A 26,190-nucleotide genomic window follows, 5' to 3' on the forward strand; every position below is an offset into this window, starting at 1 on the left:
TTGTATTTTTGAGCGAGTGTTTGGATCAACTTTAGAAAACATGTTTCTCATCAATTAAAAAAGTCAAAAAACAATTTAAATTATTCACTCACATAATTTTTTTTTTAGCAAAATCCGAAAAGCTAATGCCTAACGCACGATAGAATAATCATTCCAAACAGAACATAAGAAAAGATAATAATGTATGCCGATTCCACACATCCCTCTGCCAGTGTATTTGAGTGTGCTAGTGTATTTGTAACAGTCTTAAATTGTTTTGTCCCCTACTCTAATGTATCCTGATCTTCGGCCTTTATAGTTTAGTTGATTAGGGGTGAACACAGTTTGACTTACTAGAAAATTAAGGACCAAACCGCTATTTACAGAAACACAAAAGGATTAAGCCCTTTTCTCTCTCACTTGTGTAAGAGGTTATTATGGTACAAACTCATATCAATACAACATTGAGAAAGTTGTCCATCAACCGTGCCATCAAGCACATTGTTCCTTAAACTCGACAGTCTGAACAGAACATGTGTACCATATGTTCTCCATGGATACTTACATTACTACAAGAGGAATATGTGAAGAGCTTGAAGCTCATCAGTAGACAAGAACTTGTACTTTCATGGAAAAGTTTCTTACAAACATCACAAGATGAAATAATATTTGATGCATTCTTACGAGATCCTCAAATGGAGGACACAGATGAACCAAGCCCAATGTTGAAGTTGAAGCTAATGCAAGTCAACTGATGTTTCTTCTCATCTTCCATCTTCATTTTAAGAGTGTAGGAGCCCTGAACATAACAAACACTTTGTCATTTTTGAAAAATAACCTGAATTAAAATGGGTATATGTTCTAGGGTTAAATGAGATGACAATAATAAACCAAATTGCAACGTTGAATTGCTGATGCAAGATAGAAGTAAAGAGAAGAACATTCCAAATATTATGTTCCGATTACCTATGCATAAGAATTCACTAGGATCTTTGGAAATTAAATACAAAGATTACTAAGAAGAAAATGTCAGCTTCTAAGTTTCATTTTCTCGCTCAATTCTCACAGCAAAAAAGTGCACGCACAAAACCCCTCTAGGGCTGTTTTTGGATCGTGAAGTTAGATAGGGATTTGACAAGGGAAAGGAAAAATGAGAGAAATGTAAATGAAATATAAGCTAAATTTTTTCTCCATTTAACTTGCCTTTCCTTTCTCTTTCTATTTCCAAATCCATGATCCAAACACAGCTTAAATGTGCACGTCTGCACGCACACACGTAGAGAAGGGTACAAATTGAGGAACGAAAATGGTAAAACATTAACTCTCTTCCACAAATTATATACAAGAAGGATCAACATTTTATAGGATAATTCTGTGCCTTGTGATGATTGAAAAGGTTACATTTTAGGCTGATGAGAACATTTCAAATGCTAGATTAGAAGAATAGACGAAAGTGATATATTAATAGCAAATTGATGGTCACAGCACAACAAAATTGAATGAAACTTGACAGGCAAGTATGTGCACTAGTGCATGCTTGCACGCCACAAGAAGTATTTATACAAAACAAAGTGGATAAATTACACCGACTTTCCTGAGATTTGAAAAAAACACAATGAGCCCCACAGTTTTCATATAATTACACTGATCTCCCCCTAATGTTAACACCATTAACCGAGTAAACACATTTACCAATTTACCCTTCCCCAAGTAATTGAATTTACCTAAGCACCCTTCCCCTACGTCTGCCTCTTCGTCTCTCCCTCTCTTTTATCTCCAAAATCCCCTCCCCCCCTCTCTCTCTCTCTCTCTCTCTCTCTCTCTCTCACTACACTCTTTCAATCATCTCCCTCCACAACAATGCCCCCATGCCGTGCAACACCAAACTAGCCCCATTGTCACCTCTTGTTTGGATCTACAACAGATTGGGCATCACATTGGCACCTTCCCCCCTTCCACGCCAAACAACCACCACTACCCTCACCGACAATTCACACAACACAAACAAACAAAATGGAATTGAACCCAAACCCAGGAAGCTAGCACATTTGATGCATATTGATTCCACAACAGAAAAGCAAGATAGTACAGACACAGACAGGGAACCACAGTCAGTCACTGTTTTAGTGAGTGGTTAAAACAATATACTAAGTAGACAAAACCACCTGTAAAACAATTTACTGTTTCCAAGGGGGGCACTCCAGGAGTTCATCAATGAAGCTATAACACCAATAAATAAGATACACCATTAGAAAAAGATATGACCTTCAGAAAACAGTCTTGTTTTGAGTTACTCCATGCTTTGGAAAGATTTGGAAGATATAGAGATTGATTTGGTATTGTAATTTATTTTCCACAACTAAAAGATCGTGTGAATTAAAAACTGCATCTGCATCCCATTATGCATAATAATAATACATGTAGGGGAAAGGCGAAATTCAGTGATTAGGGGCTTCAGAATAATCTAAGAAAAGAGCCAATTTTAAATGTAGCACCGACTGTGTGTGCATGTGCAGTACAGCACCCCACAACTGAACTTGCGTTACATTCCTATGTCTCAGAAACTGCAATAAAAGTGGTGATTGATGCGCATTCAATATTGAGAAACAAAAATACAAGGTTTTACAAGATCAATATTTCTGAGGTAAAACCTAGGGACCTAAAAATAAGTCTCAATCTCTCTCAATTTCATATAACAAAATTAAGGATCATGCCAATTTATATGAAGCAACAAAATATGCAAGTGATGTATTAGATAATAGATATCTTGCCCACACAACAAACAGATATGCATATATCAGATATTTGTAGTCTGTATGTATGTATGTGATGCGGAGCATGGGAAGAAAAAAAAAGAGGCAAACTGAAGAAGCATGCTTTACACCTAATGTCATCAATTTTAGGGTTTACTTGAGTCTTATTGTAATGTCTTCAATAGATTAATATAATGTTGGATATACTTACCTATGTTCAATTGTGTTTTAGTAGTCAAGGGTATTTCGTTATTTCCATGTGTACCAATACCACAATTCTACAAAAGTCAAACTTTTATTGCAGATAAAGATTACATAAATAGAAGAATTATGCAGCTATTTATAGGTTGCTAGTCTTTTCCTATTTCCTACAGGACCATGACTCAAAATCAAGAAATTAAGGAACTCTGACTCATTGAAATATTTTTTACCTAATAAACTTTTATTTGAGTTTAAAAAACTCAAATAAAAACTTGTTTGGTAAAATTTTTTATTTATAAATCAGTGGTCTCTGTTTATAAATTTGGCCAAAAAATGAAAACACAAAAAATGTGTTTCCATTTTGAGTTTTCAGTTTTTTTTTTTTTTACCACCCAAAACTAGCCACCACCCGCCACCATTGTCCACCACCGTCTTTAGCCACCACCACCCACCATCACCTGCCACCACCACCCACCCCTCGCCACCACCAACACCACCCACCACCCACTTGCCATCCACCCGCCACCACCACTACCACCCGCCTCTTACTTCCCACCACCACTCACCACCCACCTGCCACCACCACCAACCACCTGTCACCCACCCGCCACCACCACCCACCACCACCATCACCCGCCACCCACCCGCCACCCACCACCCACTCGCTACCACTTACCACCTGCCACCGTCACCCACCCACCTACCACCACCACCACCACCACCCGCCACCATCCACCACCACTTGTTATCCGCCACTCACCTGCCACCATCACCACCCACCACCTACCACCACCACCACCACCTACTCGCTACCACCTATCACCCGCCACCGTCACCCACCCACCCACCCACCATCACCATCACCATCACCATTCAGCACCCATCCGCCACCACCCACAACCACCCGCCATCCGCCACCCACCCACCACCACCACCACCACCTACTCGCTACCACCTATCACCCGCCACCGTCACCCACCCATCCGCCATCACCATCACCATTCACCACCCATCCACCACCACCCACAACCACCCGCCATCCGCCACCCACCTGCCACCACCCCCACCACCCACGACCCGCCATTTGCCACCCACTTGCCACCACCACCCGCCACCACCACCCACTCGCTACCACCCACCACCGTCACCCACCCACCCACAACCACCACCCGTTATCTACCCGCCACCACCACCCACCTACCACCTACCACCACCACCCGCCATCACCACCACCTACTCGCTACCACCCACCACCCGCCACCGTCACCCACCCACCCACCACTACCATCCACCCGCCACCACCAGCTACCCACCACCCACCGTCACCACTTTCTGCCACCACTTGTCATTTCTCACTTTTTTTTGTATTTTTAAATTTTTTTAAGCATTTTGTCAATTACCAAACGCGTTTGTAGTTTATGTTTTTTTAAAAATAAACAAAAACCAGTTTATAAAAATTTTGTAAATATAAACTGAAAACGTAAACGTTACCAAACACACACTTACCATTTTTAGACCTTGTAGAAATTTAATGTATAAAGAGAAATGATTGTATTATTGATTGTTATAATGTTATATATATTACAATGATTCATGATTCCTATATATAGAAGAGGGTGAGTGTGTAGTAGGTAAGGAGTAGGTGAAGTGGAGGTGGTAGTGGTGTAGTGGGTTAGGTTTAGTGGAGTAGGTTTAAGTGGTGAAGTAGGTGATAGGTTTTAACAGCCCCCCGCAAACTCAAGGGGGATAGGAACTAACCAACTTGAGTTTGGAGAGAGTTACAAAACAAGAAAATACATAAAAATAAAAGAGGATAGGTGACACTGTATGGTCGTGTCAGACCATTGGTGAAGACACTGGATGGTGGTGTCATAACGTTGTAGAGGACACGGTATGGGGGTGTCATAACGTTGTAGAGGACACTGTATGGTGGTGTCAGACCGATGTAGAAGACAGTTTATGGGGTCATGTCGGACCGTTGTAGCTGACAATGTTATGACAGTTGTTGTGACAGTTTACAGAGTCTTGCTGGACCCTTGTAGAAACTAACCGGAATCAATGTCGGGACAGTTTACAGAGTCTTGTCAGACCCATGAAGGAGCTAACCGGAATCAATGTCGGGACAGTTTACAGAGTCTTGTCGGACCCTTGAAGGAGCTAACCGGAATCAATGTCGGGACAGTTTACAGAGTCTTGTCGGACCCTTAAAAAATACACTGTATGATGGTGTATATAGGCTGCCCAAATATATATATATATGGATATATATAGTGAGCCCTCAAAAGTTGTGCCCTCAAAAGGTGTGCCCGCACCCTCAAAAGGCGTGCCATCAAAAGGCGTGCCCAAATGCATCAAAAGGCGTGCCATGAAAAGGCGTGCCAGGTTGTCGGCGAGCGCCGAGCGGCGCAGGATGCGCGTGTCTGCCTTGGCTATATAACCAAGACGAAGGCAGAGGCTGAGGCAGAGACTGAGACAAAAAAAAAACTGAGAGAAACATCTGAAAAACTCTTCGTGTTCTGAGAGATTCGTGTTCTGAGAGAGAAACTCTGTAATATTCTGTAACACTCTGTTGCCCAGAAAATGGCCTCTTCGTCCCGCCCTCTGCTTACTCTCTTTCCGGACCTCAACGAGTCCACAAGAGAGATAACTGGTGCGGTGTCCCGTGAACCTCAACCAAACACCACTGGGTTTGCTCCGTTGAACTTTCCGATGCAGTCGGTGGAGAAAAAAATGGCAGTGCAGTCGGATGTGGAGGCCAATCAGTATACATTGAAGTCATGTGTGGAAACCATGACTGCGGTTACAAATTTGTCGAACCGGCTGCAGAGTAGGACAAATGAGGTGCAGCAGTTAAACGCCCAATTGGCTCTGCTCCAACGCATGTATAAGGATGCGCGAGCAGAGTTAAGTGTGCTAAAGGCGGAAAATAAGGAGCTGAAGCGGAAGGCCACCGTGATGTTCCGATTTGGAGGTCCACCGTATGCTGTAGTAGAGGAGCAGGGAGGAGGCAACTTGCTTGGTGGTCTAGGAAGCACGGAGGCAACACCGTCAAGGGCCGCGCAGGACGGAGGCAAGAAGAAGAGACCGGCGGCAGAGTAGATAAGAAAAAATCCCGCCTGTGGATGTGTTGTTTGTTTTTGTTGTTTGTTTTTATGGTTTTTTTTTTTTTTTTTTTTTTTTTTTTTGTAAAATTGTGATCGGGGTTGAGCCCTGAGATGAATAAAATATGGTTTGTTGTGCAAATTGGTAAATTGTTTTGTTTAGGTTTTTTTTTTTTTTTTTTTTTTTTGGATTTGGTTTTGGTTTAATAATAATAATAATAATAATAATAATAATAATAATATATATGTATAGATAGAAAAGAAAAGAAAAGAGAAAAAAGAAAAGGAATGGAATGCAATGTATATATATGTATATGTTTACATATTAAAATATAGATAGAATATATTATGATGAGGTTTTGGGTGGGAAAAATGATAAATTATTGTAAGAGAGAGTGGGTGGTTCATGTGAGTAGTCTCGTGGGTGAGAAGAAAAAGAGGGAGTGGGGGATATCAAAAAAAAAGAAAAGAAAAGAAAGTGGAAGAGAGTGTGAACATAGTGATGATGAAAAGTGGGAACCAACCCATGTGGAGACATTCTCAGAGTACCCCCCACTTGGACGATTTGCAGTCAGGGACATGCGTCAAACTGTTGCTGTTGGTGTTATCAAGAATGTGGAGAAGAGGAGGCTTGTCTGATGGCCTCTTGGGCTCTGTAATCATATCGAGGTTGGTGGACCTCTCAATCATGTTGTCACCCTCAAAACCAGAGATTGGGACAAAAGGAATTTTGTCAGGGTTGTAACCAACCTTCTTCAGATAGGAAGAGACTTCCTGCACAATTTCATCATACCTTGCTTTTGAGTACTTAGAAGTGGTAGCATCCATCTTGTTACAGCAGCAAATCATCTGCCTCACTCCAAGAGTAAAAGTAAGGAGAGCATGTTCACGGAAGAACTTAGGCTCCTTCTCAATCTCCTTGCCAGATCGACGATCAATCTCAGCAAACTTGACAGCAATGTGGGAGGTGTGGCAGTCAAGAACTGGAGCATACCCATTACCAATCTGACCCGGGTGATTCATAATAATAACCTGGGAGGTGAAATTTGCAGCTTCCTTGGCTGGAGCATCCTTTGAGTTGGATGCAACAAAACCACGCTTGAGATCCTTCACTGCAACATTGTAGATGAAGACGACCGAGACGGTGGTGTATGGGAGGACAACAGTGAGAGGAGGGGCAGTGGTGGTGGACTCGAAGAAATTTCAAGGTATGTGTAGAAAATTCTAGCGGATTAGGTTGAGGTCCGGCGGGCGGCTAAGGTGAGGTTGCCGCCCGCCGGGGAAGTGAAAATACTAGATTCTAAACCCGCTCTGATACCATGTAGAAATTTAATGTATAAAGAGAAATGATTGTATTATTGATTGTTATAATGTTATATATATTACAATGATTCATGATTCCTATGTATAGAAGAGGGTGAGTGTGTAGTAGGTAAGGAGTAGGTGAAGTGGAGGTGGTAGTGGTGTAGTGGGTAATAAAAATGTTATATGTGTTTTGCTTAGCACTGAGCAGTCTTTTTTGTTTTTTCCCTTCTTCTATCCACAAGAAAGCGAAGCACTGTTCTTAGGGTGCTGTTCTTAGGGTGCTATTCAGAGTCCCAAAACATCCCAAACAGCCCCAAAACTCTCCCATATTGCGGCCTGATAAACCCAAACCTCTTTCCCTACCCTTGAGCCTTTGATTTGAAACCAAAATCTATAAATTGGCTGCTGCTCAGACCCTCGAACTACAAATTTTTAGAAAATCCATCAACCTGACCTACAAACCCTACACCCTTTTTATATTAAAACCATGAATCCATAAGTTTTTTTTCATGATTTTCCACCATAAACCTATTCATAAGGCTGCCATATTTTACGTATTTAAAGCTGCCCTATATCACCAATACTCTACAAATCGAAACAATTTTACCCCTTTCCCATTTGTAAACCCTAAAAAGCATCTCTTATCCCTTTTAGAATTCCAATCCTATATTCTTAAAATTCCTAAACTTGTCCTTCATCAATATGCATGCATGCATAAACTTGATGATGTAGTACGCAATAGGGAAAGAGAAAGAGAAAAGAGAGAAGACAAAGAGAGCCTCAGCCCTAACACAAATGGCCACAGGATAATACTTAATATCTCATTAATTCAAAGCTAACCATTACAAAGCCAACCTAATATTTATAGGCCAAAACCCTAATTCAAAATAGAAAACCAAAAACCCTAAAATAAGAAACCAAATATTGATAAGATCATCCTAATTAAGCTATAATTAAGATACTATAATAGAAAAATAAAAATATCAAAAGGCATAAAATTATACAATTGTAATTAAGATTCCCATGCCAAATTGGTGCATGTACGTTCACATCACTTGATCTTATTCCTTGAGAAATGGAATTACATGTTTAGTTAGTGTTGCTAAGTAACCAATTATCCCAAAAGCTTAAATTGTTAGGAAATGGGCCCAACAATATATACCAAGCCATTCAACACCCTCCCTCAGGTGCAACCTCATCTTACACGTGGACATGCAAACATTCATACATAGAGAGAAGGAAAAAAGCAAATGACAGAAAAAAGATGAAAAATGGGGACCAAATACAAACAAATAGACTTGAACCCAAGGCCTCTCCCAACTTGAGCTATAATATCATGTTATTCACCAATTATCCCAAAAGTTTAAATTGTTAGGAAATAGGCCCAACAATGTATATCAAGCTATTCAACAAGTGTAGGGGAACAAATTTAGTCAAAGTGTGTGTTATGATTTTTTTTGGGTTCCTCAATATAGTACAGAAAGGAAACAGAGTGCAAACATAGTGATTTTCCTCTGTTTGGTACCATGGGAAATAGGGAGGATAAAATTTGATGAAAAAGCGAGGAAATTTTCACTAATTTTAGATGTCATTTTCCCTTTTGTTTTCTTGGATTTCTAACCATTTCATGGAAATTTAAAATTTGAAATTTTATTCATACAAAGGAAAAAAAACAAGTATGAGCAAATCAATTTCCCCTTTATTTATCCTCTCTTTTTTCCTTCTCCATCATTTTAGAGAACTAAAAAAATCTGTTAGAATTTACCTTACCTACTACACTCCACTACCACCTCCACTTCACCTACTACACTCCACTACCACCTCCACTTCACCTACTACACTCCACTACCACCTCCACTTCACCTACTACACTCAACATCTCCTATATAATAGCTTGTAATATACAAAATATACACAACAATCAATCTTGTAATACATCAATCTTGAAATCAATCAATAATACATAAATTTCAACATGGTATCAGAGTAAGGTTAAGAATCTAGTATTTTTCGCTTCACCGGCGGGCGGCAACCTCGCCTTGGCCGCCCGCCGGACCTCAACCTAATCCGCTAGAATTTTCAACACATACCACAAACACATACCAGAAACTCTTTCTTTGTTTCCTCATCTTCATCGTCTCTCTCTCTGCACAAGTACACTTGTTTGTTCTCTGCATAAATAAATGATTGAGTGTGTTGGCAGTAGAAATATGAGTACTGAACCACCACACAATTCAGAACCTGAAACTAGCTCCAACTCATTCTCTTCACCATCCTCACCCGGGTTAACTCAGTTTCGAGTGCCGTTACCGTCACGTTCCGAGACGGAGAGCGTCGATGTGGCCGAAGAAGCCGGCTCGAGCGGCGGCGAGCTCGCGAGCGTTGGCTTGGACAAGGAAGCGCCGTCCCTCGGCGATGTTTTGGCGTACGCCGTAGCCGTCTTGGAGGCAGTGGCCGAGCTCGCGGAGAGCGTCGATGTGGCCGAAGAAGCCGGCTCGAGCGCAGAGAGCAACGCCGGCTCGGAGGTCCTTGTCGTTCTTGGAGCCACCACTGCCGTTGAACTGAATCACCGCCAAAGAGTAAAGCGCCGGCGCGTGAGAGTTAACAGCCAGTGTACCGAGTCAGGAAATGTCGAAGCTTGCTACACACTCGGCATGATTCGTTTCCACTGCTTGCAAAATCGGTGAGAGGACTCAGACCAGTTTTTTTTTTAGCATTAACAGCAAGTATTTTCGTTGAAGCTTTGGATAAAACCATGGAAGTCATACATGCGAACTCCGACAAAAGTTGGCTTCATCTGTTGCCTATCCATTTGCCTTTATTAAACCATGTGGTGTCCATGGAGATAAAGGACATAAACCAGCGCATACGCACTCCACCAGACCCACCTTCTTCATATCATATCATCCACTAATTTTTTTTTTTATTTTTTTAAACCCATCTTTTACCTTTTGCACCCACGTGGGTTGGTTCTCATAAATCTGAAAGTTGATAGCATGCCTTTTGCACTCACGTGGTTGGTTCTCACTTTTTCTTTTTATTATTTTATTTCACCTTTCAATTCACACTTTTCACCCCCACAATCTATTTTTTAATCACCCTACGTGGTCTCATTTTTTCTTTTTATTATTTTATTTCATCTTTCAATTCACACTATCACACACTCACCTTTCATCTTTTTTTTAATACCCCCCTCCACTTTCTGTCTTTTATTTTATTTTATTTATTTCTTTATTTTATTTATTTATTTTTTTTTTTTTATTAAAAAAAAAAAAAAAAAAAAAAAACGAAGCAGAAGAAGACGACCTGCACACCAAACCATCTTTTCTTCATCTCAGGGATCAACCCCGATCATATTTTTTTACACAAAAAAAAAAAAAAAAAAAAAAAAAAAAAAAAACAAAACAAAACAAAAATACAACAAAACACATCCACAGTGGGATTTTTCTTCTCTACTCTACTGCAGGTCTCTTCTTTTTGCCTCCGTCCTGGGCGGCCCTTGACGATGTTGCCTCCGTGTTTCCCACTCCACTGGGCATGATCACTCCCCCATACTCCTCCACTGCAGCATATGGCGGACCTCCAAATCGGAACATTACGGTGGCCTTCCGCTTCAGTTCCTTATTTTCTGCTTTCAGCACACTTATCTCTGCTCGCGCATCCTTATACATGCGTTGGAGCAGAGCCAGCTGGGAGTTTAAATGCTGCACCTCATTTGTCCTACTCTGCAGCCGGTTCGACAAGTTTGTGACCGCCGTCATGCTTTCCACACATGCCTTCAAAGTATACTGATTGGCCTCCACATCCGACTGCACTGCCATTTTTTGCTCCACCGACCGCATAGGAAAGTTCAACGGAGCAAACCCTGGTGCGCTTGGTTGAGGTTCCAGTGCCACCGCACCAGTTGTCTCTCTTGTTGACTCATTGAGGTCGGGAAAGAGAGTGAGCAGACTCCGGGAAGATGAAGCCATTTTCTGGGCCACAGAGTATTACAGAGTATCTCTCTCAGAAATCTCTCTCAGACAACAGAGTGTTACGGACTATCTCTCTCAGCAAAACGAAGAAGAGTTTTTGTTTTTTCCGAGGTTTTTCGCAGCTTTTCTCTGCCTCAGCCTCAGCCTCTGTCTTATAGCCGAGGCAGCCACGCGCATCGCGCGCCTCTTATCACCAGCCGACAAACGGGCACGCAAGCCAAGGCGCCCACGTGCCTCGCCATCATGTCCGGCACACCTTTTGATGAATTGGGCACGCCTTTTGATGGCACATCTTTTGATAAAGTGGGCGCGCCTTTTGAGGGCTCACTATATATATCCATATATCTATATATTTGGGCAGCCTATATACACCATCATACAGTGTATTTTTCAACGGTCCGACATGACCCCATAAACTGTCCCGACATTTGATTCCGGTTAGCATACAGTGTCCTCTACAACGTTATGACACCACCATACAGTGTCCTCTACTACGTTATGACACCACCATACAGTGTCCTCTACACCGTTATGACATCACCATCCAGTGTCCTCTACACCGTTATGGCACACCCATCCAGTGTCCTCTACCACGTTATGGCACCACCTTTCAGTATCTTCACCAACGGTCTGACACGACCATACAGTGTCTCCTATTTTTTTTTTATTTTTTTTTATGTATTTTCTTGTTTTGTTCCTCTCTTCAAACTCAAGTTGGTTAGTTCCTATCCTCCTTGAGTTTGCGGGGGGCTGTTAGAATTTACCTTACCTACTACACTCCACTACCACCTCCACTTCACCTACTACACTCCACTACCACCTCCACTTCACCTACTACACTCAACATCTCCTATATAATAGCTTGTAATATACAAAATATACACAACAATCAATCTTGTAATACATCAATCAGAAATCAATCAATAATACATAAATTTCAACAAAATCCTAAATGTATTAGATGTGCAACTTGTGGATCCATTCCTTGCAATTTAAAATTACCATGACAAAACCAGAGTGGAACTGCATCCCCAAGGTAAACAGATAATTATTTTTGGTTATTCGAGAAACAACTCTAAGACACAGGATTCCTTAATTTAACTGCCAACATGAGAAGAACACTTGCTCTTGAAAAAGAAAGATGCAGAGCAAATGTGGCCACCTGAAGTGTCTAATTATGATTTATGGCGCATAGAAGATAAATATGAAGGGGCACAGTAAGTAATCCAAATTATGGAAATCTTCTATCCACTAGAACAAGGGACCGATAAACCATAACAAGAGAAGGGAGTCTTTGATAGATCAATCACCACAGGAAAGATGGGGTACAATACAAGACAATCACTAGTTGTGGCAGCTACAGAAATCTAGTTCCAAAGGACCAAAGGAGGCCATGATAAATGTACTAAATCACATGCAAACAGATACCACCATCCATATATGTTAAATTAATGTAATGCAAAAAGAAGACTAATGGTGCCTGGCTCCTGTTTTACATAATGGATGTATTTACAACAACATAACATTTCGTGCTACTTCATTGCAAGGATCAGCGATCATAAAATATGATCCTAACATTATATATCATACAAGAAAAAAAAAATTCTTATCAACATGAAACAATTTGGTTTGGACTGAAGATATCAAATGGCAATGTAAAAGGTGGAAAGTGCAGTTTAAGTGAGTCATAAACACCTGGGCAAGGCCGAAAACTGGACATTTGCAAAATACTGATACAAAACAATCAGCAGTTGAGTGCGTCTTGGTTCAATTGAATCACCTCAGCAGCATAAAATAAACATAAAAGAGTATGCGTTATGCAATTACCTTATGCAATTATAATTTTTACTTACTGGCGGGGTGATTCCTGGTAAAGTTTGTGTGTGAGAGAGCACAAATTTGCCAACTGATATAGGGCAGGATGTCTTCTCACAAATACTATGAGATTCCGAGTGGACTTTCACCCCAAAATACGAGACATCAAGAGCCATTTTCCCTCCAGTTAAGGCTTGACCTGAATGAATATAGAGACAATTTTTAGTGATGAAATGGCATGGAATTTGTCTGAGGTACATGAATGAAACTGTCTATAGCTGTTCAAAATGATTGTGCACTAACTCAATCATCTATCTTTTATGCACACACACACAATATATAAGTACACACACATATATACAGAAATCATTTCAATAATAGGAGTATCGACAATTCGCAACCAGCAAGGAGAGTATTTTGGTTCTGTGCACATTTCTGAAAGGGAGCCCCCTATTGCAAGAAAATTTTCCTTGAATTGCCCCAGCAGCAATCAGGACTGCCCTGGCAATAAGGCTGCATTTTCTTAAAAAGAGGCCACAAACACCAACTTTGTTGCCTCATATACCAAAAGCAATTAGTATGAAAATAAGAGCAAAGGCTCTTAGAATGCAAATAATCTATCAATAGTTTATCACAATTCAAAAAGGATTTGTGTATTCAAATTTAGAAGACAACAAGAGACATACATCCTTCCATATTTTTACCTCCCAACTTCTTGTCTCAGCTTTTTCTTCCCTTTAGTACAGCCATACAAAGATAAAATGGTTCACTAAGTATCTATACTTACTAAATGAAAAGTGAACAATTTACTCGTAAATGACAAACCTAACACTTTAGTGGTATCATTCATCATGATTAACAGACATCATCTCTCACATAGATAGGTCATGCATTCTAGAAGCAAGTTGATAAAATCCAACTGAAAAAGGTCAAATACAGAATGACTTCACTTCTAAATGTATGACACAATGTAATTGGTAAAAATTTAATTTAAACTGATCGATGACTTCATCTACCACTAGTGCAATAAGGGATGTGCATTAATTTGTATCTCAACCTAGAGCTCAAGTACATTGTGGGCTGTAGCGTGTATTTTATATTGAAAATAAACAAATAAAATAAATAAAAAGAATAACACTGAACCTTCAAATCTATACAAAGTATGACATTTATAAACAAAAATGATAACATTTATGGAACGCAAAATGTATGTTGTCCATTTAACTATGCATATGGGTATAATTTTAATTTTCTAATCAAAAGAGAATGATAAATAAAATATGGCATTCAAAGAAAATAAAAACTTACGCTGCAAAAGTACAGATGCAGATACATGCATGTGCAATACAAATTCATCTGATGAGTTTGTGGCGGCCAGAAAAGGAAAATATTAATGAACCTATAGACATATAATTATATTGATATGAAACAACACAACTAATAGGGAGATGCTACTATGTGCACCCCTAAAAGGGTGCATATGTTATGGCCCTTTATAATAACATCACATAATTGTGTAACATAAACTATAAAATGGCATAACTTTTCTCACCACAAAAATATAGCTTTCACTTTAGAGTGCAAACCATACATTTGTCATTCATAACTTTTACCAGAAATTGGCATAACACACCAGAAATATTCGTAACTTTCACCACAAAAAGTCATAAGTTTCTTACAATGTGCATAGATTTCCCCCAAGTAATATTAAGTTTATTAGTTAAATCCAGTGAACAACTCTTTTAGGCCCCGTTTGTTTTCAGAGGTAGAACGGAAGGGATTCATAGTGAGGGGATTAATAATAAGGGGATTGATAGTGAGCGAATTAAGTAAAATTGTGTTTGTTTTGATGATAGTTGTTAGTGTAGGAATTGTTAAATTATTTTTATATAAAATAATAAAACAAATAAAAAAATATAAAAAATTAAACATTAATATTTATAAAAAAAATTCCCAATATATAACAAATAAAAAAAATAAAAAAATTTCTAATCCCCTCACTATTTTTCTAATACTATCTCCCTAACCTCCATCTCAATACCCTCCCCAACCTCCATCTATATCACCTCCACCATCCTAATTGTAAAAAATATATGTATTATTGATTGATATATCTTGATATCTTATATTACAAATCAGAGTGGCTCATTATATAGGAGAGGGTTTGGGTAGTAGGTGAGGAGTAGGTGAGGGTAAATTGGTGGTAGGTGTAGTAGGTGTGGTAGTAGGTGGTGTAGGTAAATTCTAACAGCCCCCCGCAAACTCAAGGAGGATAGAAACTAACCAACTTGAGTTTGGAGAAAGTAACAAAACAAGAAAATACATAAAAATAAAAGAGGATAGGAGACACTGTATGGTCGTGTCAGACCGTTGGTGAAGACACTGGATGGTGGTGTCAGACCGTTGTAGAGGACACTGTATGGGGGTGTCATAACGTTGTAGAGGACACTGTATGGTGGTGTCATAACGGTGTAGAGGACACTGTATGGTGGTGTCATAACGGTGTAGAGGACACTGGATGGCGGTGTCAGACCGATGTAGAAGACAGTTTATGGGGTCATGTCGGACCGTTGTAGCAGACAATGTTGTGACAGTTTACGGAGTCTTGCTGGACCCTTGTAGAAACTAACCGGAATCTATGTCGGGACAGTTTACAGAGTCTTGTCGGACCCTTGTAGAAACTAACCGGAATCTATGTCGGGACAGTTTATAGAGTCTTGTCGGACCCATAAAGGAGCTAACCGGAACCAATGTCGGGACAGTTTATAGAGTCTTGTCGGACCCATAAAGGAGCTAACCGGAATCAATGTCGGGACAGTTTATAGAGTCTTGTCGGACCCATAAAAAGTTGCACCCTCAAAAGGTGTGCCCAATCTATCAAAAGGCGTGCCATCAAAAGGCGTGCCCAATCCATAAAAAGGCGTGCCATCAAAAGGCGTGCCTAACTTATCAAAAGGTGTGCCGGGCATGATGGTGAGGCACGTGAGCGCCTTGGCTAGCGCGCCCGTGTTGTTGGCTGGCGTCGCGCGATGCGCGTGTCTGCCTTGGCTATATAACCAAGACGAAGGCAGAGGCTGAGGCAGAGAAAAAACTGAGAGAAACCTCTGAAAAATCCTTCGTGTTGCTGAGAAAGATAGTTCCGTTTGCTGAGAGAGAGTCTGTAATACTCTGTTGCCCAGAAAATAGTCTGTAACACTTTGTTGCCCAGAAAATGGCCTTGTCCTCGTCTTCCCGTGGACTGCTCACCCTCTTTCCCGACCTCAACGAGTCAACAAGAGAGAGAACTGGTGCGGTGGCACTGGAATCTCAACCAAGCGCCCCGGAGTTTGCTCCGTTGAACTTTCCGATGCGGTCGGTGGAGCAAAGAATGGCAGTGCAGTCGGATGTGGAGGCCAATCAGTATACTCTGAAGGCATGTGTGGAAAGCATGACGGCGGTCACAAACTTGTCGAACCGGCTGCAGAGTAGGACAAATGAGGTGCAGCATTTAAACTCCCAGCTAGCTCTGCTTCAACGCATGTATAAGGATGCGCGAGCAGAGATAAGCGTGCTAAGGGCAGAAAACAAGGAGCTGAAGCGGAAGGCCACCGTGATGTTCCGATTTGGAGGTCCTCCATATGCTGCAGTGGAGGAGCAGGGAGTAGTGATCGTGCCCAGTGGAGTGGGAAACACGGAGGCAACACCGTCAAGGACCGCCCAGGACGGAGGCAAAAAGAAGAGACCTGCAGCAGAGTAGAGAAGAAAAAATCCCGCCGGTGGATGTGGTTGTTTTTTTTTTTGTGTAAAAGTGTGATCGGAGTTGTGCCCTGAGATGAATAAACTATAATTGGTGGTGCAAATTTGTAAATTGTTTGCAATGGTGTTTGCTATTTTTTTTTATTTTTTTTTTTTTTTAAGAAGAATAATAATAATAATAATAATGATAATAATAAAAAATAGGTATGGAGTGGGCGGTGGAATGATGGGTTGGTAGTTTCAATAATAACCTGTCAAAAAAGTAGAATAAACAATAATAATAATAATAATAATAATAAATAATAGGTATGGAGTGGGTGATATAAAAAAAAGAAAAGAAAAGAAAGTGGATGCCCCCATGTGCTGTCTGCTTTTTTTTTCTTCTTTATTCTCCTCAAGAGAGAGAGAGATGGTGAGGTCCATGATGATTTTGAGATCATTTTGTGGCTCTGGAGAAGTGGTGGGGAGAAAGAAACATTGGAGGCAGAGAGGAGAGCTTCAAATCCGTGGGAAATATTGTTCTTCTCAAAACTAACTGTTGCAATTGCTCACTCTGCCAAAGCCATAGACAGAAGCAAATCATGAATATAAGGCTTAGCATCTGGATGCTGGAGTGTTGATTGGCCAATATCTAGCACAAGTTTCTCCTCTCCAACCTCTTGAAGAAGGCAAAAAGCACCAGGCAAACCAAGCCCAAGGGATACGAAGAGGAGTTTTAGGTGGGACCTTCTCTGCTTGATATCGAACACCAACAATCTGGTAGCAAGTGACAGGAATATCCAGGGTCCGTGTCTGGGTATCGCTATTGTTACTACTACTACTAGTGTGATTGTGGTTATTGTTGTTGGTGGTGAAGGCGGCGCGGCGCAACGCCGAGCTATCTGCGAGGGCGGCGACGGAGAGGAGTAGGCCGGCGAGTAGAGAACCAACGCCGGAAAGTCTAACGGCGGTGACAGCAAGGCAAGTAGCGCGGTGGCGCCGATCGGCAAGGTAAGGAAGAAGGCCAACAGGGTACGAAACAGATGAATGAAATGAGATGTTTTAGGAGGTGTGAATCAGGTCTGTTTGAGATTTGATTATGTAACAGGTTAGGGTCCGGCGGGCGGTGAAGGCAAGGTTGCCGCCCGCCGGAAGGTGAAGCTCACCAAGAGCTAATCTATTGCTCTGATACCATGTAAAAAATATATGTATTATTGATTGATATATCTTGATATCTTATATTACAAATCAGAGTGGCTCATTATATAGGAGAGGGTTTGGGTAGTAGGTGAGGAGTAGGTGAGGGTAAATTGGTGGTAGGTGTAGTAGGTGTGGTAGTAGGTGGTGGTAGGTGTAGGTAAATTCTAACACTAATCCCTTCCTCAACTCTACAAACGAACACAACATTAAATAACACCTCCACCATCCTAATCCCCTTCCATCTACTTAACCCAAAACAAACGGGCCCTTAGATCAATACAACCAATAAGTTTTTTAGGTAATCAAAATTCAAGATAAATCAATTGAAGGTCTTAAGCCTTTTCAATGCATTCAATTTTTTTCATCAATTTTGCATGCTTCATAAAAATTAAAATAAATAAGGTTATCCAAATTTAGAGCTTTGATAGTTTCTCTTGTAAAGTATAAAATTTCAAAATGCATTTTTTTTTAGGGGGGGCACTATTAAGTACTTTACATAACTCTGCCGGGGTTGCTTAACAACTCCACCGGTTCCAAACTCGGGTAAAGGAGGGTTGTGTGTTAGGTAGCCGACAACCAACACATAAAAAAGCAACTCAGATCCTTTATGACATGAAGCCTAATACTTTGAATCGATTAAATGCTAGGTTGTTCCCTTTAAGTGACGTGTTCCGCCTGCCTCCAGGTGTTTCGAAAAGTGAGCAAGGGGCACCGTATTGACACCTGGGTGCGGTGAAAAATGGGCAAAGGTTTTCGCATTTTTTCTGGACGAGCACAAATAAAAAAGCTAGTCCAAGATTATAGGTTTAAGATAGCCACGTGGAATATAAGAACTTTAACTAGTAAGACTATGGAATTAGTAGATGTCATGATTAGGAGGAGTTAGTATAGCTTGCGTACAAAAAACTAAGTGAATGGGTGAAAAAACTCGAAAAATAGAGGATACTGATTTTAAACTATATTATAGTGGCAAGAATAGACACAGGAATGAGGTAGGAATAATAGTTGCCAAGAATCTTGTAGAAAATGTAGTTGCGGTCATTAAGAAATGTGATAGGATTATGTTAGTTAAACTAGTTATTGGAGAGAATATAGTGAACGTTATTAGTGCATACAGTCCCTAAGTAGGATTAGATGATCAGACTAAGAGAGTTTTTTGGGACCAAATGGATGAGTTATTACAGGAGATAACCGTAGGGCCCCGTTTGTTTTGGGAGATAGAATGGAGGGGATTGATAGTGAGGGGATTAATAGTGAGGAATTGTTAAATTATTTTTATATAAAATAATTAAACAAATAAAAAAATATAAAAAAATAAACATTATATTTTAAAAAAAAAATTCAATATATAAAAAATAAAAAAAATAAAAAAATTTCTAATCCCCTCACTATTTTTCTAATACCATCTCTACTTCCTCCTTACCAATCCCCCTTCCTCCTCCTTACTAATACCAAGGGATTACTAATCCCCTCCCTATCTCTCAAAACAAACACTCTATTCTCAATCCCCTCCTCACTATCAAACCCAATCCCCTCCCCATAACCCCAAACAAACGGGGCCTAGGAGATAACCCTGTTATTGGTGGTGATTTCAATGGCCTTGTAAAAGTAGACAAACTAGGGTATGAGAGGGTACATGGTAGGTATAGTTTTGGTGATAGAAATGAGACTGAAGAGAATATTTTAAATTTTCGTTAGCTTCTGACCTAGTGGTGGCCAATACTAGTAGCCTCGTTTGGCAATATCACTTTTTAGCCTAAAAGCCAAAAAGTCACTAAAAAACATAATAAGCCAACAACCTATACCAAAAAGTCAAAGATTTCATTCTCTCTACTTTTTGCACATTTTTTCGTAAAAAATAAAAAAGTCATCCCAAACATATTAGTTTTTTTTACATCATATTTTAGCCAAAAAAACAAAAAACTACTAAAAAAGCCTGTTCTCAAACGAGGCAAGAAGAGAGAGGAGCATTTGATAACCTTTAAGAGTAGGTCAATTAGGAGTCAAATAGATTACTTTCTAGTAAAAAAAGGGGACCGTCCAAAATGCAGCGATTGTAAGGCGATTCCTGAAGAGAGCTTGACATCTCAACATAAGATTTTGGTACTAGATTTATACTTTAAAAGGCAATACTAAACTTGAAAAGATAGTGGGCGTCGCAGGACTAGATGGTGGGACCTAAAAGGGGATAAACTAAACACGTTTAAGAATGGAATGGATAAATAAGATACTTGGGACTTGGAAGATGATGTTAACACTATGTGGAACTCGATGGCCAATTGTATCTCAAGGGAAGTTCTTAGAGAGTCGAAAGGAAAGGGACCCAATTTTAGGGAACCAACTTTAGGGAAACTTGATGGTGGAGGGAGGAGGTCCAAGCGATAATAAAGATGAAAAAATAGAGCTTTAAAAAGTGACAGAATGATAGAACTGAAAAAAACCTTAAGCGCTACAAATTGGCCAATAAAGAGGTCAAAAAAGTAGTAAAGGACACTAAGTTGAAAGCCTATATGACCTATACACTAGACTAGATAGTACGAAGGGAGAAAAGAGGATATACAAACTTGTTAAATAAGAGAGAGAAAAACAAGAGATTTTAATCAGGTTAAATGCATCAAGGTTGAGGACTCTAAGGTGTTGGTGAAGGATGAAGAGATTAAGGGGAGGTGGAAGAACTATTTTGAAAAGTTATAAATGAGGAACATGGAAGTAGGTCAAAAGGGGAGGGAGTAAGTAGTGATAAGGAAAATCAGGACTATAAGTTCTATCGTAGGATTAGCGACTTTGGAGTGGAGTTTGCACTTAAGAAGATGAAATTGAATAAGGCTTTGGGACCAGATGATATACCTATTGAAGCGTGAAAATATTTGGATAAGAAGGGGGTTGTTTGGTTGACTAGGCTATTTTAACAAGATTTTGATGACTAGGAAAATACCAAAGGAGTGGAAGAAGAGTATTTTAGTACCAAAATATAAGAATAAAGGAAATGTCCAGAATTGTAACACCTATAGAGGAATCAAGTTAATATGTCACACAATGAAAGTGCGGGAGAGAGTGATGGAATGTTGATTACAAGATATAACAAAGGTGCCAGAGAATCAATTTGGATTTATGCCTAGTAGGTCAACAATGAAAGCGATCTATTTTTTGAGGAGAGTAATAGAAAAATATAGAGAAAAGAAAAAAGACATTCATGTGGTTATATGATTTTCATCGATCTTGAGAAAGCATATGATAGAGTGCATCGGGATATAATCTGATGGGTGTAAGAGAAGAAAGGGATGACAAAAAGTTACAATGCTGTGATTAGGGATATATATGAGGGTGTGGTGATTTTTAATTTCTATAGGATTATGCTAAGGATCAACCTTAAGTCCTTATCTTTTCACTTTAGTCATGAATGAGTTGACACGCAATATTCAAGATGATGTACTATAGTGTATGGTTTTTACAGATGATATCATATTAGTGGATGAGATTAGAGAATGAGTTAATAATAAGTTGAAGATTTAGAGAAAAGCACTTGAATCTAAGGCCAAGTTTGGGATACTTAAAAAAAGTCAAAAAGTCAAAAAGTCAAAAAGTTACTCAAAAAGTTAAAAAGTTAACACTATTCACCAAAAGTCAACAATTACGGCTGCACAACTCCCAATCTTAATTTTTCTCTACAAACCAATTTTTACAATTTTTTATTACACCTTTTTCCATAAAAAGTCAAAAAGTTAACCTAAACATTCATATTTTTTTCCTCAACTTTTTAGTCCAAAAAGACAAAAAGTACACTTATTTAGGACACCCCAAACAACCCCTAAAGGATTTAGAATAAGCAGAACTAAGACAGTATATGAAGTGTAATTTTAGTAACAGTCACAATGAAAGCAGAGGAGAAGTGAAGATTGAGAACCAAAAACTACCTAAGAGTGAACATTTTCGTTATTTAGGATCGATTCTCACAACTACTGAGAAGATTGGAGCAGATGTAGTCCACAGAATTAAGGCAAGGTGGCTTAAGTGGAAGAGTGCATCTGGAGTATTGTGCGACAAACAAGTACCCATTAGACTAAAAGAGAAGTTCTATAGAACGGCTATTAAACCAGCGATGTTGTATGAGACGGAATGCTGGGCAACTAAGAAACAACATGTAGATAAGATGAGTGCTGCTGAGATAAGGATGCTAAGGTAAATGTGTGACAAGACTAGAAAAGACATAGTTAGGAATGAGTACATTAGAGAATGGGTAGAAATAATACCAATAGAAGATAAGTTGAGAGAAAATAGATTGAGATGGTTTGGCCATATACAAGGGAGATCAACAGAGGCAGTAGTGAAGAGATGCGATACAGTAACGGTAGATTATAGTGTTAGAGGAAGGGGTAGACCTAGATTGACGTGGACTAGTGTAGTAAATAGAGACATGAATCTTCTTAATTTGACTAACAAAATTACCTCGAACAGAGTCAAGTGGCAAAGAAGGATTCATGCAGCCAACCCATTTGATGGGACTTAAGGCTTGGTTTGGTTTTGGTTATTAAGCACTTTACATATAGTTTGTTTTTAAGACTTCTAGAGGCAGTTGTTCATGTATTTTTGCTTATGTTTTCCAATTGGACTTAAATGTGAGACTAGATAATAAACAAACAATATACTTTGATGAATTTAAGTAAAATGAATTTAAGGAGCAAAATATGATATTGTCAATGACACTGTTAACTTTGATGTAAACTAAAAAGGAAATGTGAAAATCAAATTGATATAATGGAATACTAAGTCATATTTATTAAGGTCATATTTAATATGCAAATCACATAACACTCAACAACTATCCAACCATAGAGAGAGAGAGGAAGTTAAGAATTACCAGTAGAAGCCTTGATGGTGAAGGTGGTAGGCTCCCCGGTGGACACAGGATAAGGAGATATCTCGACATCATCGACCTTAACAACATAATTAGTTTTCTTATCTGCACTTGTATAAAAAAATCCCAGAAAATATGAGTCGCATTTCATCGAACCGTATTTTTATATCGAATATTAGCCATAAATGAAAAAAGTATGTATATAATGAAGCACGGACACCTCTTCAGAGGTCGCGTACAGGTGTCCGACACATGTTAGACACGAACAAGCGTCGGACACGCGAGAAAGAGTTGGACACGCTGGGACACGTTGAGGACAAGCAAGGGACACGTTGAGGAGACGCTAGGGGCACACTGAGTGCTATTATTTTCAAAAAAAATTAAAACTTTTAATTTTTTTAATAAAATAGCATACCTAAGGTTGATAAATTTGATAAAATTAAATATTTGACATGAAATACATATTAAATATTTAAAAACATGCATATAATAAAAATATATGGTTTGAACGTATCCCCAATGTGCCATGTCCTGCATTTTTTGAAAATTTATGTGTCTGTGTTGTGTCTGTGCTTCTTATAATGCAACAATTAACGGAAAACAAAAGGTTAGTAGCCAATAAATCCAAAACCTAGTCCCTGCATATTTGATTCATCATATTGTAAATTAAAAACTAATAATCAGAAAGCAAAATCTTAAAGCATCCCTCTGCCATGTTCCAGATAATTAACTTTTTTTTCCAACTTATTTGAACCATTTTTGCCCAATATGCTATAAACAGAAAATGCACCAATTAATTTGCCACAATTAACCCCCCCTCCCAAAAAAAAAAAAAAAAAAATTCACTTTGCTTGATTTTGGTTTTCCAAATACACTATTCATAAATTCTACTTTCTTGTTTCCGTATTTTTTTGTTTTTATTGAATTTTTTTAATTTTTAGACACACTTAACATAAATATACATAAAAAGTATACTTTTCGTGAATTTTTTTTTAAAAATTCACTAAATACCAAAATTACAAAAAAATAAATAAATAAAAATAAAAATAAAAAATACTAGAATTCAATATATTTGTCGTATTTTTATGTATTTATTAATTTTTAAAAATATTTTTTCACAATTTTTTTATTTTTTAGATACATCTAAGTAAGGTGCATCTAAAAAAGTTTAAAAAAAAAATACTTAAAATTTTAAAAATATTCACTAAAAACAAAAAAAAGCACAAAAAACAAAATACTCAATTTTCAAAAACTTTATCCAAAAAAACTCAAACCAAACGCATACATTAATTTTGTTGACCAACAAAAATAATTGGTTAAAGTCAACAAAACATAACCAAATCATACTCAATGATAAGCAATCGACATTGTAGTATGTTTGGTGGCCGAGAAAATATATGGAAACATAAGGGGCTTCAAAACTTCTCATCTGCACTCATTTGAAAAACCCTAGAAGAAATCAGTCGCAGATCCATCGAACTGTTCAGTAAACATATACAATACATGTACAAATATAACTATGTGTATGTGCATGTATAGAATCCACTAATGCATGTGTATATACGTGCATATAAAATACACTAATTCTCACAGCAACAAATAAGTCAACGCCCAAACCAACTCTCTGCATTACAACAATCAAATAGTGCTCAATAGATCCAATGAATTTCCAGTATCTGTTTGGTGACCGAGAAAATATAGGAAAAGAAACAAATCAAAACTTTTTAGTATTGAAAACGTTATGAAGAAAAGAAACTACCTCTTGAAAACAATTATTAACTATACGTGTATCAAAACTAGGTAATCGCCGATTAAGCCTCAATCAAATCAGTACATGTAAATTAGACCCATCAAGGCAATAAAATTAATCAAAATTTCAGAATCCATAAACAAATAGAGAATAAGAGATGTGGAAAACTGTTTTCTCACTAAATCCTGCTCCGATTTCTCGGGAACAAAACCGAAAAGCGGGGGAAGTGAACTCACTGCAGTATTTGATGTCGGTGGCTTGAATCGAATGCACGCTCAAACAAGCAGCGAAGAGGAAGATAATAGCTAGTTTGGGGAAAATTGGTACTATCTCCATTATCGATGAATCAGAGATGAAATCTAGAGAGAGAAGGAGAGTTGGGATGAGCGTTGAAATGTTTTTGGTGAAAGGCTTTGTATATTTTTAGTGATTTGTAAGGAGAGGCTTCTCTCCATTCTACCGTATAAATTGGACAATATATTAAGTTTGTGAAATTTATCACCGATTTTGTTTTTGATAATGTGAATAGTTGAATATGTGAAATTTATTGAGTATTTTATGTTCGTAAAAAATAATATTGATTAGATATCATTAACTATTTGATCATAACATATTTTTATTAATAATTTATTTTTAAAATCAAAATTTACCATTAATAAAAATGTGTTTCGATAATAGGCTATCGATATCCGATTAATATGATTTTTTATAGATATGGAATACTCAATGAGTTCTATACATCATACGGCTTGAATTATCGAAACAGACCACTTAATGAACTCCACAGGCCCAATAATACACTCCAATTCACTATGAATTGAAGAGTCACACGCAACTCTAAGGAATGGGCAATGGTGCTGAGGGTATATGTTGTAGGTGTATGTACGGTTCCTTTGAAGAAACGAATGTTGCTATGGCTGATAAACATGTCACCCTGTAGACTAAGTATAAAATTAAGTCCCAATATAAAATGATTGTTTTGTCGAGTATTCTCAATCCAAACTTGGGGTAAAGGGAACACTTTATATGTTGAGTTTGAGAGCTTATGTGATGAAAACTAATTTGTGCTCCATTGATGCAATGTGTATATGTCTGTTTAGTGCCATCGGCTATACTGGCTAAAACTGGGGTTGTTAAAGCTATACTTCATCTTGGGGGAACTATATGTTGTTCAATATATGATTTACTGGCTCCAGTATCTATCATGGCATCTATACTAAGAGTTTTTTCTGCAAATTTGATTACACAAAAGATCTCAACTAAATTTGGCTTGGGTATGACTGGGTAATTAAATGGTAAGTATGCGTTATCTGACTATGCTTGGGAGTATTGACTAAAGGGTTAAGAATTAACTAGGTTGACTAATTCCAAGGGGTGCATATGTTCTTCAACAAGTTTATCTTTTAAAGGGTATTTAGTATGAAATTGTTCTATCTGCTGTTTAACCTGTTTATTTTTTGATTCTAAACATTTTATGTCAAAATTAGCCTTAGTTTTTAGCTCGTGTATTTGTAGTTTAAGTTCTCTTACTTGTATTTCTAAT

The 26,190-nt window shown here is 38.5% G+C and overlaps 2 protein-coding genes across 5 annotated transcripts; both read right to left on the bottom strand.

The window, feature by feature from the left end:
* Positions 1 to 364: 364 nt before the first annotated feature.
* Positions 365 to 25,132, bottom strand: LOC114322737 (phosphatidylglycerol/phosphatidylinositol transfer protein). 4 transcript variants are annotated; one of them, XM_082906479.1, is made up of 6 exons: positions 24,884 to 25,098; positions 22,901 to 23,002; positions 13,141 to 13,327; positions 13,009 to 13,043; positions 2,145 to 2,199; positions 365 to 778 (listed from the first exon to the last, which is right to left on the bottom strand). In XM_082906479.1, the coding sequence occupies exons 1-6, from the start codon at positions 24,981 to 24,983 to the stop codon at positions 757 to 759; spliced, it is 501 nt and encodes a 166-aa protein (XP_082762605.1). In that variant the 5' UTR covers positions 24,984 to 25,098; the 3' UTR covers positions 365 to 756. The 4 variants fall into 4 exon arrangements, with proteins under 4 accessions (XP_082762605.1, XP_028125933.1, XP_028125935.1 ...); XM_028270132.2 differs by lacking the exons at positions 2,145 to 2,199; positions 13,009 to 13,043 and having other exon boundaries at positions 13,167 to 13,327; positions 24,884 to 25,132; XM_028270134.2 differs by lacking the exons at positions 2,145 to 2,199; positions 13,009 to 13,043 and having other exon boundaries at positions 24,884 to 25,096.
* On the bottom strand, positions 6,427 to 7,237 carry LOC145807736 (uncharacterized; the record flags this gene model as incomplete). The annotated part of the gene is made up of 1 exon (XM_082906480.1): positions 6,427 to 7,237. A coding segment is annotated over one exon (663 nt), but the record flags the coding sequence as incomplete, so codon positions are not given.
* Positions 25,133 to 26,190: the final 1,058 nt, after the last annotated feature.

Source organism: Camellia sinensis, chromosome 14 (genome assembly GCF_055761805.1).
Source record: "Camellia sinensis isolate YWXY chromosome 14, ASM5576180v1, whole genome shotgun sequence".
NCBI lineage: Eukaryota > Viridiplantae > Streptophyta > Magnoliopsida > Ericales > Theaceae > Camellia > Camellia sinensis.